Below are 18305 nucleotides of genomic sequence, written 5' to 3'. Positions count from 1 at the left end.
TTTTCAGACAAAAATATAAGTGATCCAGCAATTAAGAGCCCATGGATAACCATGGATACAAAGGGTGTTAATACCTTCCCTTTGTATAATGTACCTCCCGAACCCAAAATCTATTGAGGTCTTTCCTGTTCTTTTCCACCTTTCCTTATTGGATAAAAGAAAAGTCGGTGGCGACTCTTGCTATCCGCGACATTGCGAAAAAAAGCAAAATACCCCAAGTCAGTTCACCGTATGACAGAACCAATACAAGTATTACTGAGATAGGTCCATCCCTTTTGATCTTCTCTTTTAGTGTGTGGTGTGTTTTAGGAGTTTGGTTCTCCATACCAAATCTTTAACATGCATTAACACCTAAATTTTTATTTCCCGGCCTCAAATAGTTGTTACTTCTACATAAGTATAATTACGATTGCTTAACATAAATCTAAATTTGACCCTAAACGAAGAGCATTCTAGTAAGTGAGATTGTAAGTCTCCTATTCTTCATGGTATTGTGTGGAAACTTGACATATTTTCCTTTCATGAGAGCTAGTGGCATACTTGTTGAATTATCCAAGTTGGAGCCCTTCTCATGGAAGATGTCTTGGTTTAAGGATTCATACTTGTGAAAGAATGGTTGAGTGTTCTCCAAAGAATGACTTAATCAATTAAAAAAAACACCACTAACACTTGACTAACCATTGACTAACATTTGACTAATTCTTATTAATATTGCTTTACTTTCAAGTCATTTACTTTATGTAATTTAAATTTCAGTCATTTATCATTCATTTCCATTTACATTCCATTTAACTTGTTTATGTTTAAGTCATTTTCACTTTACTCATTTGAGCCATATCTTGTGATTATATATATTGTTTGTGCATTTTGGTTTTGTTTGTGGTCTTAGGGCCTTAAAAATACTTAATAACAACAAAAAACCTAAAAAATGTCTAGTGGGTTGTTGATCTTGATCTGAACTCTTGGACTTAGGATTAGGCAACATTCCCTGTGCAAAAAGGACTTGAGCTACTGTGAACTGAGCCTTCATCTGATGCAAGCCTTGGATCTTATTTGAATTCATCTACTACTCTGTCTTTGTGCTAATTATTATTTTGACCTTATGTTTGATGCTTTGTTTTGAGTTGATCAAGGAATATTTCATCTGATACATGAGAAGACAAAAAAGACTGCTAGCTATGGGAATTGCTTGCTTGGATATGGCTATCTTTATTTGATGCCTTGATCTTCTTAATGTTTGGATATTGCTAATTGCTTGATTCAAAGTCCAAAGGGAAAGTGGATTTCTATATGACATTCTTGTCTGTTGGATTGCATCCCATTGGTTAGATCTTTTCAACTCTCAACTTTTAATTTTTATGCTTAGGATAGCCTCTTCATCTCCTCCCATTTCTTAAATTTCAAAATCTCTTCCCCTTTTCCAAAACCTTCTTTGCTTGTGATTTCAAACTTAGACTTTATTTTAATGATTAGAAACTTTGGCCAATGACTTTTCAAACTTTTTTCTTAAATCAAACTTGTAAATAAACTTAATCATACTGACTTAAATTTCAAAAGACAAAAAGAACTAACAACTCCATTCAAACTTTTGGGGCCTATTGTGCCTATTTCTTATTAAACTTTTGATTGATACAGCAGCTGGTAGCTCAACAAATTTCTCAACAACCACTGGTATTAAGAGGATTGTTGAAGCAATAGCTGCCAATGAGCATCTAGAATTATACGGCAGGTGTACTAGTCATCCAGAGGGGGTGATTGATCTAAAATTAGAGACAAAAAAAATCCGTCTGGAAGATACAATTGCTGCCGAAGTAGACAAGAAGTTGAAGGCTATGAATATGGGTACTCAACAGATATCTCAGGTCCAACCGGCTCAGGCTAGCACTTGTGAAATCTGTAATGGACCTCATCACATGGTCTATTGCTTTGCCACCCCCAACAAATTGAAGAGATCAAATTCTTGAAGCAGAATAATCCCTACTCTAACACTTACAACCCAGGTTGGAAGAATCATCTGAATTTCTCTTGGAAAGATCAGAGAGGGAATGTTCCACAACAAGGTACAGGGCAATATCAGACTCAGTATCAACCACAGCAGCAACAACAGGCACCTAAAAAGGCAGAATGAGAAATCGCCATTGAAAAATTAGCCGCCCATAGCATGCCGTTTCAAGAAGAAACCATGACTAATCAGAAAAACACCACTGCCTCCATAAAAAATCTCGAAGTCCAAATGGCTAAGATAGCATAACATTTAGCTTCAAATTCTCAAGTCCCGGGTACCCTACCGTGGTACGGTAACAAATCCGCAGGAACATAACACTGTTAACGCTGTCGTAACCCGAAGTGGAAAGTCAATAGAAGACAACAGTATGGAGAAAGATGGATTGTTAGAAGTGGATTTAGAAATCAAGGAAACCAAGGACCAAGATGAAGAAGTGGTACTACCACCTGTCAAGGAGAAATAAAAGGTTCCAAAATCAGTCATCAAACTCCCTTACCCTATTTAATTGCATGTGAATAACATATCAATGCATTCACCATTAGTACCCATACAGATTAATAGAAATACTAAAGTTAGATTTTAAAAAATGTCTTCCTCGCCACATTACATGATTAGTGCCTATACCGAAGGTGAAATATTTGAGCATCAATTATTCGGTTTTTGTTTTCTCAACATAGAGGTAACTCGGTTTACAATAAATTGATGATTAAATTTTTCACATCTAAAACAAAGAATAGAAAAGAAATTACAGTGCAGTCTTGTCGGTCAAATCATCTATAAAAATCCGGTTTGGTTTGTATAAAACCGGGTGAAGTTTTATCAGAAGAAGATTCGAGATGATGACGATGTTCATCATATGTTTGTCAATCACGAACAATTTGGGTACAACGATATAGAGTTGTATATATTAGCACAATAACAACAAGTGTCTCAGTTTATTGATCAGTCACAAGTGTTTTGTGAAACTGATGACGACGAACAAGCAGAGGTGAATGTTGTAGATGACGAAGAAGAAGAAACCGAGATTTTGGTTGATTCAATAGTAAACGCTGATGCAGAAGAGGAGCCATTACCAGCTAGTCATGTATACTGTTCACCTCAACACATGACAAGGTTGAATTTGGGTTCCGATGAACCTTCATCAAATATATGGTACAATCCTAATGTGTAAATGCAAGGATCTTTGAAACAAGGAGACACATTTCACATAAAAGAAGATTGTGTAAAAACCATTAAAAAGTTTCACATGGAACTATCAGCTGATTTCAAAGTTGATAGAACTAATGCGTTGAGGTACAAAATTTATTGTCTGAATGAGCACTGCCTTTTCAGGTTGTCAGCTTCGTACCGAAAGAGGAGTGATTCTTGGGAGATTGGATCCATAGGTCCAGTTCACACATGCATGCTCACAACCCCAATGCAAGACCATCAGAAACTTATCTCTCTGATAATATATGATGAAATATTGTCTGTCATTGGTGATAATCCGTCGTTAAAGGTGAGTACAATAATCTCGCATATTGTAGCACAATACCACTACACTTCATCATATAGGAAGGCTTGGATAGTTAGGACAAAGGTTGTTGAAAAAAGTGTATGGCAATTGGGAGGAGTCTTACAAACAACTTCCAAAATACTTGTTGGCTCTAAAACAGTATGCTCCAGGGGCTATTGTCAAGTTGGAAATGTTGCCCGTGTAAACACCAGATGAGACGTCTGCTATTGGAAATGGAATATTCCACCGTCTCTTATGGGCGTATCAACCATGCATCATAGGTTTTTCTTTCTGTAAACCTATTATACAAATTGATGGTACATGGTTATACGAGAAATACAAAGGAACGTTACTGATGGTAGTGACACAAGATGGCAACAACAACATTTTTCCAATCGCCTTTGCCCTTGTTGAAGGGGAGATTGCCGAGGGATGGAGTTTTTTCCTAAGAAATCTCTGATTGCATGTTTCACCTCAACCTAACTTATGTTTGATCTCCGACAGACACCCTTCAATCATCAGTGCATATGATAACATTGATAATGGCTGGCAGGATCCTCCTTCCCCGCATGTCTTCTGTATTAGACATATTGCTCAGAATTTTATGCGGGAGATCAAAGACAAAACATTGCGGAAGAAGGTTGTCAATGCAGGTTACGCATTATCAGAACCTTCTTTCAAACACTACCGCGAAAAAATAAGATTGTCAAACGCAGATGCAGTACGGTGGATCGATAATATTCCATTGGAGAAGTGGACTAGGGCATACGACAATGGTCAACGCTGGGGTCACACGACAACAAATCTTATGGAATCAATGAATTCTGTCTTCAAAGGCATATGTAACTTACCTATAACCGTTTTGGTGCAAGCAACATATTTCAGGATAGGGACGCTGTTTGAGACCAGACGTTCCAAATGGAGTTCAATGTTGCAATCTGGCCAGTTATTCAGTGATGCTTCAATGAAATTCATTAGACATGAAGCTGCCAAAGCAAACACACACGTGATCACTGTGTTTGACTGTACTAAAGGTTGGTATAGTGTTGTCGAGCCCATGGATCACAATGAGGGTATGCCGATTGGACAATACATAGTGGAACTAGATAGAGGTTGGTGCGACTACGGAAAGTTCCAAGTCTTTCGTCCGCCCTGCTCACATGTCATTGCAGCATGTTCAAAGGTTCGAAGGGATTCATCCTACTTATTATCTAACGTTTAGAAAGTCACCAACCTATTAAATGGTTACAAAATTAGTTTTTCCATAGTGGCAAAAGAGGATTACTGACCAAAATATCAAGGGGACATCGTCTTGCACGACAAAGTTATGCGAATGAAGAAAAATGGTCGCCCAAACAACACTCGTATTCGAACCGAAATGGATACGACGAACAAAATGGTTAGATTATGTAGTTCATGCTATCAGCCACGTTACAATTGTACTAACTGTCCTAGTGTTGGAATGAGCACAACAAGATAAATTCACATGTACCTATGTTGCAATATATGAAAAACTAAATTTATTTCATATTATAAGTTTGTGAGGAAATACCATTACATAAACAACAACACAAACAACTAAAACAATTAAAATACAATAACTAAGCGATTACAACCATCAAAACAGTTTTGAACATATAATGCATCATCCTATGAACGTCTCTGTCAGTCTTAATATCCACTCATTCACGCACTTCTCCATTTTGGTTGAACGTGGACACAAGTCATTGGATTCTTCTAATCCTTTCACCATCCCCAATTTCTCCATCTAACCAACTGTTCAACGTCCGATTAAGACGTTCAAACGAATCTATATTTCAAAGTCGAATCTTTATCGGAGACGCAATGGCGGAAAAGATTAAATCGACATTTCGCTTGTGAATGTATTCAGACATGGTTAAAACTCAAAACCTTGAAGGAGAGTGAAGTTAAATGAAAGAAAATGTGGTTGTAGGGTAAAAGTTGTGTGAAAAATATGGCTGAAGGGCGAGATATTTATAGAAGGAGTAAGAAAATGCATGCGCCAAAGGGGTATGCGCCACACATGTCAACACATGTAGGTGTCAGAAGCATTGGCGCAAGCACATGCACATGCAACTATATGCATGCGTCAGCTCCCTTGGTGCTACCATGCAATGCTTCTAAAGCATGCGTCAATGGTGCTAGCACCTCCTCTTGTTTCAAAATGGATGTGTCAGTTCATCTGAAGCATTTGTTTTCAAATGTGGTTATTTTGAAAAAAAATTGAAATATTGTTTTTTTAAGATTTTTTTTAAATAGTGGTTATTTTAAAAAAAAAAGTCCTACTTTTTCCTAGTTCTTTCCACTATTGGTTCTTCAGCTCTTAAAACATCTCTCCTACATGCAATAAAATCAAAGAAATAGAAGATCAAATCTAAATTAGACGTATTTTTACTTCTCTTGTTGTAATATATTTTGTTTATAGATATGATGGTTTTGAAGATTTTTTATTATTATCTCTATGTTCCTTTTTTTATATTTAATATATTTGTAAAGAATTCAGTTCTACATGGGAGAAGCAAGGACATCAAAACTAGATATCATCTTTTAAGGGAGAAGGTGAATCAAGATAAATGTGAAGTGAGACATTGCTCTAGTGAAGCACCGTTGAAGATCGACATGTTTCTAACATTGAGAAAGAAATTAAGAATAGTTCAGATCGACTAGTTAGAGTGTTTGACAAGTTTGTACGTCCGTGTTCGACAAACTTGTGCGTTCGACATCTTGGATTATAAAGGGGTATGTTGTGAATATAATATAAATTGATTACTTGGTTAAGCAGAAGCTCTAAAATTAATCAGGATTTAGCATGTATAAATAGATATAGTTTGTAATTCAATTGTATATCATTATATTCATTCAATAATAACAATTCTATTTTCTCTATTCTTCTTTTTATTATTATTTTTTTTTTACACAAATCCTTCTCTAACACAAGTGCCTCATATACTATGAGTCTTATAATCTAGAAAAACATGAATGCATCTAATGTGTACAACCTTCCCAATGTTTATTTCTTCCTTATTTTAAGACAACTGCTAAGCCCTATTATCACTCACATTTCACGATTTCTACAAAAGTACTGGAAATTGATAAAGCTCTAGCATCATCATCTTCTCGTCTAAAGAAAATTCTCCCTTATCTTACTCCTAATCAAATAATCATCATCTACATTTTAACTAAAGAGAAGGAAATGATACTAAGGTTTGACAGAGTAGGATGATGATTGCTTATAGTTTAATAGCAATGAAAACGAGACACTGAAAAAACAAATGATGGTTACAATTCAAGTAACTAATTGTAACAGCTTTTAAAATTTGTATTGCAACCAATTCCAAAATAACAGATTTGTAAAGTACTTATTTCCTGAAATACTGGATTTTAACTGCATAATGAATCATAAGGAATTAACAATTCAAAACAAAATGATCCTGAAGTAAATCAAGCATCTTCAGCATCTTCTAGAGGAGGCATGTATTCGGATCCATCTGGCCCCAAAACCTTATACCTATGAATGTAAAGCATAATCTAAATAAATTACTATTTTTCAATGATATGCTTTTTAGTAAAAGCTACCGATTATAGCTTAACATAGTTGATAAATTGATTACCTTTCAAGAATAAACTTTCCTTCTTTGTACTTCTGAGACTTCTCATAAGCAGCCTCCTAAAACAAAATAAGATATAAAATGAAAGTCAAACAAATAATTAAAAAATCCTGAGATTGAAGAATTGGATGTCCTTACATATTTCCATCCAACAATGGATCCACATGTAACACAGAATATGTCGACGACGCTATGCATTCCTGTCATCATTATCCGGTCTTCTTTCTCTCCGACGGAGACATTCACACTGTCATAATATGGATAACCAACATGTCATAAGGTGTGATATTCAGTTTCCATCCAATAGCAATTTCACTATTATTACATTCAACAGTGAAAGAAAACTTACACTTTATCAAAAAGATAAGCCTTCCCATACCTGCAATGGAAAGACTAAGAGAAAACGAGGGTTAGAATGTCAGCAGTTCTGATTTTGCAAAAATGTGGACAAGCAGGAATTAATCAGGTCAATACAATCATTTAACAAAGTCATTCAAACAGGTAATCCTAAATTTTGTCCATTAGAAGTGTCTCAGTACATTAATTTCTCTTACCATAGTAATATACACATGCATGAAATCAAAGTTTGAGAGAAGGAAAATAAGAAACCTTGGAAATGATATCATCAACAAGGGCAAAAGCAGTCTTGCAATGCTTGCAGCAATAGAAATCTCCTTCAAGATCGATCAGGAAAAGTCTTCCCATGTTTCTCTTTAAATTCTCTACACTAAACAAAGCCACACAACAACAAGAAAAACTAAGATTTTGAAAGTATAAATTATTATGTAACCAGTGAAAATGAAGAATAATTATAATGTGGATGTGAATGAGGAAAAAGGGTCTGATTGAGATGATTGATTTCCCTGAGAGAAAGCAGAAAATGGGAGTTTGACCATGCAACACATGTCCTTGTCTCGAGACACGCACTATTCTCGCTATATTTAGGGTTACACCATTTTATTAGAGGTATGGTTTTTTCTTTTTTCTTTTAAATTGTTTAGTTTATTTTATTTTAAAATTAATATTTTAATATATTAATTAATTTTTTAGTTTCTTTCCTAAAATATAGAATTAGTTAAAGCCAAAAAAGAGTTTAGTAAATGAAATGTTATTTTAATAGGTCTTGAAAAAATTGAAATAAAATATAATATTAAATGTTATAATATGAAAAATTAAAAAAATTAATTAATTTTTTCCCTCTTGTTCCATATCCACTATTAATTGGAACACGAAAACACAACCATATCGTTGTTTTATAATAGACGGAGGAGGAGTTGAAATTGTAGATTGATTGGAGGATGTAATAAAAATTAAGAATTTGTTTGATGCAAGTGTGAATACATTGGGATTTTCGCAATTTAAATTTATCTCAAATTCTTTGGTGGTTGTCAGGGCCAACTTTGGGTTAGGACAATCAAGTCCACAACCCAGAGCCTCAAAAAAATAGGGGTCTCAAATTAAACATTTATATAGAACGTGTGTTGAGTCAAATTATACAAATGTATCTATGACACATCGGTTTAATAATTTATTATTTAATTTATTATTGTTTATTATATAGAATGATATATTATTTAGTATTATTTTATAATTATCTTAAAATTTTAATAATATTAATATTATTTTTAATTAAATTATTATGGTTAAGTATATATAAATTAAATTTAATAAATTTTTGAACAGAGTTAGTCTTCGACCGACGTATTTTTAAAGTCTTATAATTTTTTCAATTAGTTTGAGTTTCTTCAAGCTAAAATTTTGAAGTAGATTTTTTAGCTCATGCATCAAAATATTTATAGATAATTTCTTTTATTTTTTAAAATTTTAGTGTTTATTACAACTAAAATATTTAATATGACTCTTTTTAAATTATTTTCATTTATTTTTACGAAAGATCAACTTTTAAAATTTGAACAAAGTCTTGAAATCATTTGAGACAACCCTACTACCGAATCTTGATTAAAATATGATATTTTTTATGTTAGTTACATATATAAATGACTAATTTGATGTTATTGGTACTATTTACAATTTAAATAGACGATGTTCTTTTTTTTTAAAAATGGTATTTTTTATCAGGGGTTTATTTTTATTATTTGTCCTGAGTCTCAAAAAAGTCAGGGTCAACCCCGATGATTGTGTATATGCGTTTTAGTTGGTCCTTTCCACGAATGCGATATAACATTCCGGTTCGCTGGAGGTTGATGGATTTTAAAGGCATGTTGTGGTTTGGTAATTTTCTTTGGGGTTTGAATAATCAAAGTTTGGATGAAGGATTGGTGTGTAGTCTACGGATGGACGAAAAAATGATTCTTGTTGTAGTGTTTGATATGTGTATTGTGTTGGTTGTCGTTAGGGTATTTGATATGTGTATGTGTTGATTGTTGGGGGTGTTTGATATGTGAATTTACTTATTGTTGTTGTTGTGTTTGGTATGTGTAGTTAGTTTGTCAGAATTGAGTGTTTTTCATTCTGAAACCAAAATTAGATGCAGTTGATGAACTAAAGATCCTGAACCAGTGGTGTTAATCTCCTGTTGGGTGACGCAGGGGTAGACCTGCAAGGTTGACACTCTAACACCTAAGTTGTGTATCTATGTGCTTGTAAGGATAAATTTTAAAATTCCGTAGAATATTCATATGAAATTTTAATGACGACAATAATGATTAAATTCAGTGGCAATAGTTTTCAACTCTTTGACGATCGTGACATAACCAGAGAAAAATTTCATACCTCGTCAACAGAAAGAGACTCAAGATTAAAGTGCTTATATGATTATAAGTATTCTTCAAAGAATCTTGAAGCCTCAGATAAAGTGTGAAAGCTCGTCGGGTCATGTCTATTTGTCTGAGTGACCCAAGTTTTATAAAAGTAAGGAAGTACCTTTGAAGTACTAAGGCAACTCACACACACACACCTTAAAATATATTTTCAAACTTTTGTATCTTGATTGGTGACTTGTGCCAATTGATTGTTAAAACTTTTTAGATTCAACCAATTGATTAGAGCATTAAACTAATCGATTGGAGAAGGACTAAACGATTATGACAACACGTTAATGACTTGCAACAAGTCTATATCCAATATTTCCTTTTTTGGCATGGTAGTCGATTAAAAATGATATGATCAATTGATTGGAGCATTATGCTAATCGATTACCTCATCAATTTTGCCCATGGATGATTTCATTTTCTAATTTTTCCAACTGCTATATAAAGGAGGCTCGTCTCCTCTTCATTTCACGCCACTTTCCAAAACTATAATTTTTTTTTTTGGATTTTATCCCTCTATTTTCTCCCTTTCTCTCTCTATAAACATTTTAAATTTCACTTAAAGTTGTCGTAGTACTTTTGAATGAAACTTTGCTTGTGAGAAAGATTTTGTAAGTGGTTGTGTTGTTTGTTTAATTTTGAGAGAGCGATTCTCTTGAAAAGATTGAGTTTGGTTCTTGATATTAACCTGTCATAAAATCTATGTTTTGGTTGATTGAATTTTGCCCAAAAAACTTTTCTTAGCTTCCCTTTACATGTAGATAGCATCCAATATTCTGGCACCATGGATGATACCTCATCTTTGCTGGAGAGATGAGAGAAACCGGAGGTTGGATGAAATTTTAATGTTGTCGACTTCTTTACGTTCTTTATAGTTTTAGGCTTTGACGGAAAAAACTTTGATTTATGATAACCAATGTCTCTTTTTCCTTTGTAGTAGGATCATTAAAATCACAAACACTTTTTATGAAGCCTTATCCTTTGGGTTGAATCTAAAGTTTAAAATTTCTTATATTTACTTATTCAATTTATGAGTCCCTTATTAAGGAATCAAATATAGACTTAGAAAAGTCTTTATTTGAAATCTTCTCGTAATAAAAAAGAAATAGTATTAAGAACAATATATCCTTTGATGTATGAGAACATTCTTGGTATCTTTGCTTAGTGCATCTTCATACCTTTGAAGTGTGTTTCAAAGTTGAGAACACATCTTGTCTCTACCCATTAATCTAAGACCACTATAAGTGTCAGTATATTATTTGAGAATATTTTATTTTCTCTCACTCATTCCTATTGTATTTCTTCCCTTAGGTGTCATACTTTTTCTTTTCAGCTCTCTCAACACGCTCTAATTTTTAAGGTCCTCTTTTAAATTGATAGAGAAAGTTATCGTCGAGGATAAAAAATAGATCCATTTGATAGATAAGCATTGGATATTTCTTCGAGAAACCAAGTGGTTGGAGAGTAGGTAGGTACATTAGGAAATCTTGAGTGGTACAAAATAGTTTTCTAGTAGTTTAAAGTAGTCCCTTCTTGATTTGACATTTGATTAGCACAATGCACTATAACTATTCTTCCATTAAAATATTCCAGAATAATATTGACACAACATGATAACAATTTCATAATTAAGAACCTATTAAGATTAGAGGACTCGAAAAGGTTAAGAAGGCATATAATGTATCAGAGGTGCCTTCTTCAGAAGCGTTTACTGGCAACAACCAAAGTAGAGAATATCTTTAGAACTTCTTTAAAAAATATCAATGATTCAGATTCTGACAACGTCCAGACTTCAGAATCTCTCTTAGACCATTATGAATTAGCAATTTATATTGAATTCTCTTTTGTATTAACTTTAGGCTTTATCTTTAGAGTCTTATAATGGCTTGATCCTTCATTGATCAAATTTGCTTTGTCATGATCTTCTTTTCTTCAGAGTCTGCGACCATCAGAGTTTACTTTCATAATCATGAAGCTTGACCATGCCTTAGACATACTTTTGTATTTCTTCTTTATGCTCAGAGTGTATCCTCAGTTAATAATATGCTTAACAACTTTCTTTATGCCTTACTTCCTTTTGACTAAATTTTGCTTTAGCCTCATGCTCAAAATGTTTAATTTCTTCCAGATGAACTATGCCATCCTCCACATTTTTTACTTCGAAAAAAAATCGCCTTTTCCTAGATTTTCCTAGCCGTTTCCCAAAATATTTTGTTTCTTTGCAAGACGTTGGAATTCGTTGTTGAATTGCAGCTCAAAACTTATCCACCTGAGAAACCTGGACCTTTGTCATCATCATGCTTCAAAAGAGAGGGAATTTAAATCGATTCTTAATTTTCCTTCCCTCAGACTTCTATAGCCAATGTAACAGGTCAATAATTTGTGCAATGCCCATGTTACAAAAACCTTCAATAACCTGATGAGCATGGCTTCTTAGAAGTCCCCTGGCCCTGATAGTTTCCTTGCTGGGTTTTACCAACACTTTTGGAAGAAGGTTAGTGCGTGTCTACAACTCACTACTATAAATAACACTTTTATGACGATGCTTTCCCTTCAAAATGCTAAAAACTGAGACTATAGTTCCTGATAGCATCATGCTAACAACCTTTTACCTCAGCTATCCATAAAACCGAGAGAATATATTTATAAGGAGCGCTATTTTATTTTTAATATAAACTATTATCTTGTTCTTTTCTAAAAACCGAGAGAATATAAATATTAGGGACGCTTCGAATCCCGGATACTTCATTTTTATCTTTTTTTCAATGGTTTAATTAATATTTCTCACTTGACACCTTTCCAGATTCCATTTTTTCTTTGTTACATTTTTTTTCTACATGTTTTTCTAAATTTATTAGAAAAACTCAAAACATTTGTTATTAATAAAAAAGATTACATAAAAATACGATTGAAAAGGAAAGGAAAAATTTCATTGATAATCAGATAACTATTCCACATATTCAAACTTCTCACTCCACTCAACTTCAACAGTTAATCCAGCTCTTTTTACCCTTTTAACAATCATTTCAATTAAGAAGTTAAAAATAGTAAGAGGAAGATTAATTTTGACGTTGTGGATAAGGATGTACAACAGATGCTTGTCATATGAAGTAAGCATTTCTAATTGTTTCTCTCTTGGACGGAGATTTGACACAAGAAGTTGATGTCAAATTTTTGCAATTGGGATGAGAGTAGTAGGACTTGTGAGGTTGTTGTAGTTGGCATAAATTAGAGAGAATACATTGTTGAATCTATATTTTTCAACACAACTACATTTCTCTTCACACTTTATTGTTTGAGCAATAAGTGATGGAGTAATGATGATAGGAAAGTCTTATACAATGGACTGTATTAAATTAACATCCTCACCAGATTTCCTAACAGAGGAATTTAAGCAAACTTTGTTATGAGATTAGTATAGATGAGTCCATGAAGCATGTCAAAGTAATCTTTCAACTTATGTTTGGAAATAATTTTCATTAGATTAAAACCTTGGTCTTTCAACTCATCAAAATCAACAAACTTTTCATTGATAACGAACAAAAGATTTTCATCTCCGTTGAAGGTTTTTGTAGAGATTTTTTGAATAAAAAAAATACATTTAAACTAGATTTGAAGAGACATAGATGGAAATGAAATGACACTTGAAAAATGTATAAATAAATTTGAAAAAAGGATATGAAACAATCAGAGAAGCTCAAATGTCTCCTTGTAAATCCAAAATATATGTTACATTTTGAATAGGGATGATCATTACTATTCTCGTGATATGATTCCAAGGCACAATGATCATTACTATTTACTTTTAAATATAAAAATAACATATTACCTCTTTTTTCTTCATATAACCGAGGGGGAAACGTGAAACCAACAATCCAGGAACCTTTCTTTTTTATTTTATTTTTTATTTGTAAATATTCTTTGTAATAGCTGAAATATAAAAAAAATCAAAGGTTACTTACCTCAGTTTTCAACTAAACGATGGTTAAAGTATTTTACCTAAATTAAACATAAAAAACCATTAGTGGTTATGTTGATTAAATATATGTCATTCACTTTATGAAATAAGAACGCTCAAGACACTACCATTAGTGATTCACATGAAACAAAAAAACTTCCATTATAAAAGAATTTTTCTAAATATGAAGAAGCAAGAGAAGCAACATGAAACGCTTGAAACTATCCACGTACACCTCTTTAAGGTTTGCAAGATCATTTTCCATGAAAAGATCGCTAAGATGAATGCAAGAGAAAAAAAATTATTTGTGCTTAAGGTTTGTGTTCTTAACTATTTATTTGAGCAAAAATCATTTATTTATTTAACCGTTTTTTTATCAACCATTTTTTTGTTTTATATCAGAAACAAATCCATGTGAGGTAACACCATTGAGAATATAGTCGCACCTAATATTTGATCTTGCCCAAATATCAAGGATTCGAAGATCTAACATATGATCTTCATGGACTAATTATTTTTTATTTTAATATTATCTATAAAAAATGTAATATTCTGAATAAAAATTGTAATTTGTAAACAAATTATTTTATTAGTATTATGTATAAACAATGTAACGAGTTTTAATTTTAAAAAAACAATATATCTTACCCCTCGGTTTTGTGGATAAACTGAGAGGTATGAGGCGATGTTTTTGTAAATAATAAAAATGCAGATGTTGGGTTTCGAACCCATGATCAGATAACTTTACCCCTCATTTTTTCATTAACCGTGGTGTTAAGTGGCATCTTTATATCATTGTTCGTTACGTTGCCTCGGTAGCCGAGGTTACATCTCTTTCGCATGCGATGTTAAAAGAGTTATTTGTAGTAGTGACTTCATCTTAGACTTGTGGAACACTCCTACAAACATTGTTGTTGTGAATTATACATATGCATGTTTGATTCCTAAGATATCTAATCCTCAGTTTGTTCATCAATTTCTCCCCATAGCCTTATGCAACACAAGTTACAAGATTTTGGGAAAAATTATTTGGAATCGTCTCAAGCATATTATGGATTACATTATCTCTCCTTATCAGTCTGGTTTCATCATGGAAAAAGGGTCCATGATAACATTATTGTTGCCTAAGAAATGTTAAATAGTATTCATATCACCAAGGGTGTGCAAGGGTGCTTGGTGATGAAGATTGACCTTGCTAAAGCTTATGACCGGCTGAACTAGAGTTTCCTCGAAAAAGTTATCTCTAAAGTGGGTCTTTCTAACAAGATGAAATCCATCATTATGGAAGTTGTTTCAAGTGTGCAGTTGAATGTTCTTTGGAAAGGCCAGCCGGATAACTATTTCGCTACTAAGAAATGCATAAGGTAAGGAGAACCTATTTGTCATCTTCTTTTTGTCTTATGCATGGAAAAGCTTTCTCACTTGATTTCTGAAGTCGTGGAGGATGGAACTTGGAAGAGTATAAAGGCATATATGTGCTCCAAAAATATGCCATTTGATGTTTGCTGACAACCTCCTCCTCTTTGGCCAAGCCCGTGTTAAGCAAATGCAAGTGGTCAAGCATATTTTGGATGCTTTTTATGGTATGTCGGGTCAAAGAATAAACGTCAATAAGTCTACTATATTCTTCTCCAAAAACACTCCTTCTAGTTGTAAACATCATATTCTTCAAAGGGTTGGTATGAAAGAAACCAAGTTCGTAGGTCTTCATCATTGGGATCCATCATTTAATTGATAAAGTCAAATAAATATTATCCCTTTTGAGAGCTAACCAATTATCTATGGCTACAAGGATTACCCTTTTAAAATTCGTCCTTGAAGTTCTTCCTACATACTCTATGGTGAATAACATGATTCCCAAGAGTTACCTCAAAGAAATTCATTGTATCCATAGAAACTTCATTTGGAGTGATGGGACTGACAAGTGGAATATTCATACTATGAAGTGGGAGGCTATTATGAAGGACAATCTATTGGAGGTCTTGGTATGAGAAACCTCTATGTGATGAACAAAGCCTGCTTAGCCAACCTGGTCTGGAACCTTTGTAGAGGGCATGACGAGCTTTGGTGCAAAGTCCTCATGGGGAAGTTCAAGCGTAGTATCAGTCCTAGTGGTTCCCTTTTTTCTAAGAGTTATGGCTCTAGTCTTTGGAATAATATTCTTAAGTTGCGACCCTTGATTTCCTAATGGGAGTTCTGGGAGATATGCATTAGCAAATCAATCAATGCTTTGGATAACTGCTGGGTTGAAACAAGTATAGACATCCACAACTATATCATCAACAATTTGAATATTCAACTTCCTTTTGCTATTTTTGATATTGTGAACGACAAAGGAGATCGGGACCTGTGTAGATTAAGGTTAATGTTCTCTCCTGACTTTCTAGAGAAAATTGCATGTATTTAGCCTCCGAGGAAAGATTTGGGAAAGATTCTTGCATTTGGGGTATAACCAACAACGGTACCTAGATCAGTGGTTTCTTCAAAGGGTTGGGCATAACTAATATTTTACAAGTTGAGCTTTGGGGTATTTTTATTGGTTTGAACATGATCAAGAGCAAAATCAACATGAAGTTATGTGTCCAAACAAAATGCAAACAAGCTTTTGAAGCCATCTCTAGAGGTAGTAATTTAGCTAGTATTGGTGGAAATATTGTGAGACTGGTTCAAAAAGAATTAAGAAGCTTCAAGAAAATCTCCATCGTAAATATCTTCCATTAGGTCAATTGTTGTGCGGATAGATTGGCTAAAATTGTGACAATCATAGTATGAATCTTCAATTATATGATAAATGGTCCATACAGGTCCTTAAGGAATTTAGAGATGATTTGGAGGGCATCTTTAATTATAGTATGAATATTCAATTATATGATAAATGGCCCATACAGACCCTTAAGGAATTTACGGATGATTTGGAGGGCGTCTTTAAGAATAGGGTTGTTCCGGTAAACTCGGAAAAAAAAATACATAAATAATATTATTTTGATAATATATGAAAAATTACAAATTTCATAAAAAAATATACATATTGGCATTTTATCAACCGAAACAAACTGTGCAGCTTAACCTACTTAAACTTCTCATAACTTAAAAAGAAAAACACTCAATCTATTTTAAAATAATGATTTAAATAAATTACATGAAAATGATTTTTGTTTAAGATCTGATAACGACTAACGGTGTATGTCATTAATGTTAGTAACACAATTAAATATTAGAGTAGTCTTATCAGACTTACAAACACATGCATTCTATAAACTTCTCTAAACATTAAAAAAAAACACTCAATCTATTTTAAAATAATGATTTGAATAAATTAAAAATTGAATATGATTTGCTTAAGATCTTATAACAAATGTCATTAATTTTACTAACACATAAAAATATTGCTTCAATAGAGTTTTCGATCAACCTTGTTTAAATAGATATAGGAGTATGAAGCAAAGTGTGTTGAAGTGAAAAGTCACAAGTCTCATCAATCAACAAACTCCCATTTTTCTGCTTTCTCTCTCTTTCTCTCGGTAATCAAACCCTTCATCTTCATTCACATCCACATTATCATCATTCTTCGTTTTCTTTTCTTTGGCGTTTCAGTTACACTGCATGCTATTCAAAATCCAAATTTTCTTTCTCTGTCTCAATCTTGTTGTGTGACTTTGTGTAGAAAAATGGGAAGACTTTTCTTGATCGATCTTGAAGGAGACTACTACAGCTGCAAGCATTGCCAGACACCTTTGGCGCTAGCTCAACATCTCATTTCAAGGCCGCCGGTTCATTTTCTTTTCTCAAACTTCATATTATTATAGTTCTGGTTTTTGCAAAATGATATCTAACCCTGGTTTTCGATCTCTTAGGGTTTCCATTGGATTTTTAGTGAAGTGTAAGTTTTCTTTGACTCTCTCACTTCACTTCCATTGCTGTGTACGTTGATTCCTTCAAATAACATCTTGCTAATCCATATTATGACAGTGTGAATGTTTCATTCGGAGAGAGAGAGGAAGATCTGATGGTTCTGGAAGGATTGCCTTCTACTAGAATGGATGCATTCTGCGTTAAATGCGAGTCCAAGGTTGGATGGAAATTTGTAAGTTCTTGAAACTCATGATTTTTTCATTTATTTGTTTACTCCTAATTTTATATTTTGTTTTGTTTTAGGAGTCTGATCACGTAGAGGCTCCAGGGTACAGGTTTAACCTTGAAAGGTAACAAATGAATATGTTTAGGTTTTACTTTATCTTTCTTGTCGCTCAAGTTATTAATATTGCATTTTGATTACATGTGTTTTGTATATTACATTAGGTCTAAGATATTGGAGCCTGGTGAAGACCCCAACATGCCTCCTCCTCCTCCTCAAGATGCTTGATTTGCTTATTCTAATGATACTTCATCATGTTGTTAAGATGTAGTGTTCAGGAAATAGATACTTTTGGAATTGGTATATTTGCAA

General features: G+C 33.3%; 1 protein-coding gene across 1 annotated transcript; it reads right to left on the bottom strand.

Moving 5' to 3' along the window:
- Positions 1-6894: 6894 nt before the first annotated feature.
- LOC127129224 (protein yippee-like At3g08990) lies at positions 6895-7968 on the bottom strand. Its single transcript, XM_051058488.1, has 5 exons — positions 7739-7968; positions 7479-7522; positions 7268-7376; positions 7133-7188; positions 6895-7029 (listed from the first exon to the last, which is right to left on the bottom strand). The coding sequence occupies exons 1-5, from the start codon at positions 7832-7834 to the stop codon at positions 6963-6965; spliced, it is 372 nt and encodes a 123-aa protein (XP_050914445.1). The 5' UTR covers positions 7835-7968; the 3' UTR covers positions 6895-6962.
- Between the last annotated feature and the right edge of the window lie 10337 nt (positions 7969-18305).

The sequence above is a fragment of the Lathyrus oleraceus genome, chromosome 3 (genome assembly GCF_024323335.1).
Source record: "Lathyrus oleraceus cultivar Zhongwan6 chromosome 3, CAAS_Psat_ZW6_1.0, whole genome shotgun sequence".
Classification (NCBI taxonomy): Eukaryota; Viridiplantae; Streptophyta; class Magnoliopsida; order Fabales; family Fabaceae; genus Lathyrus; species Lathyrus oleraceus.
This window is presented reverse-complemented; position numbering and strand designations above follow the sequence as displayed.

Excerpts from the sequence above, each read along its gene's own strand:
- LOC127129224 (XM_051058488.1), bottom strand. The coding sequence starts at position 7,834 with ATGGGAAGACTTTTCCTGATCGATCTTGAAGGAGATTTCTATTGCTGC. Across the intron at positions 7,523-7,738 it reads TTGATGATATCATTTCCAAG|TCTTTCCATTGCAGGTATGG; the intron begins GTTTCTTATTTT and ends GTTTTCTCTTAG. Across the intron at positions 7,189-7,267 it reads CCATTGTTGGATGGAAATAT|GAGGCTGCTTATGAGAAGTC; the intron begins GTAAGGACATCC and ends ATTTTGTTTTAG.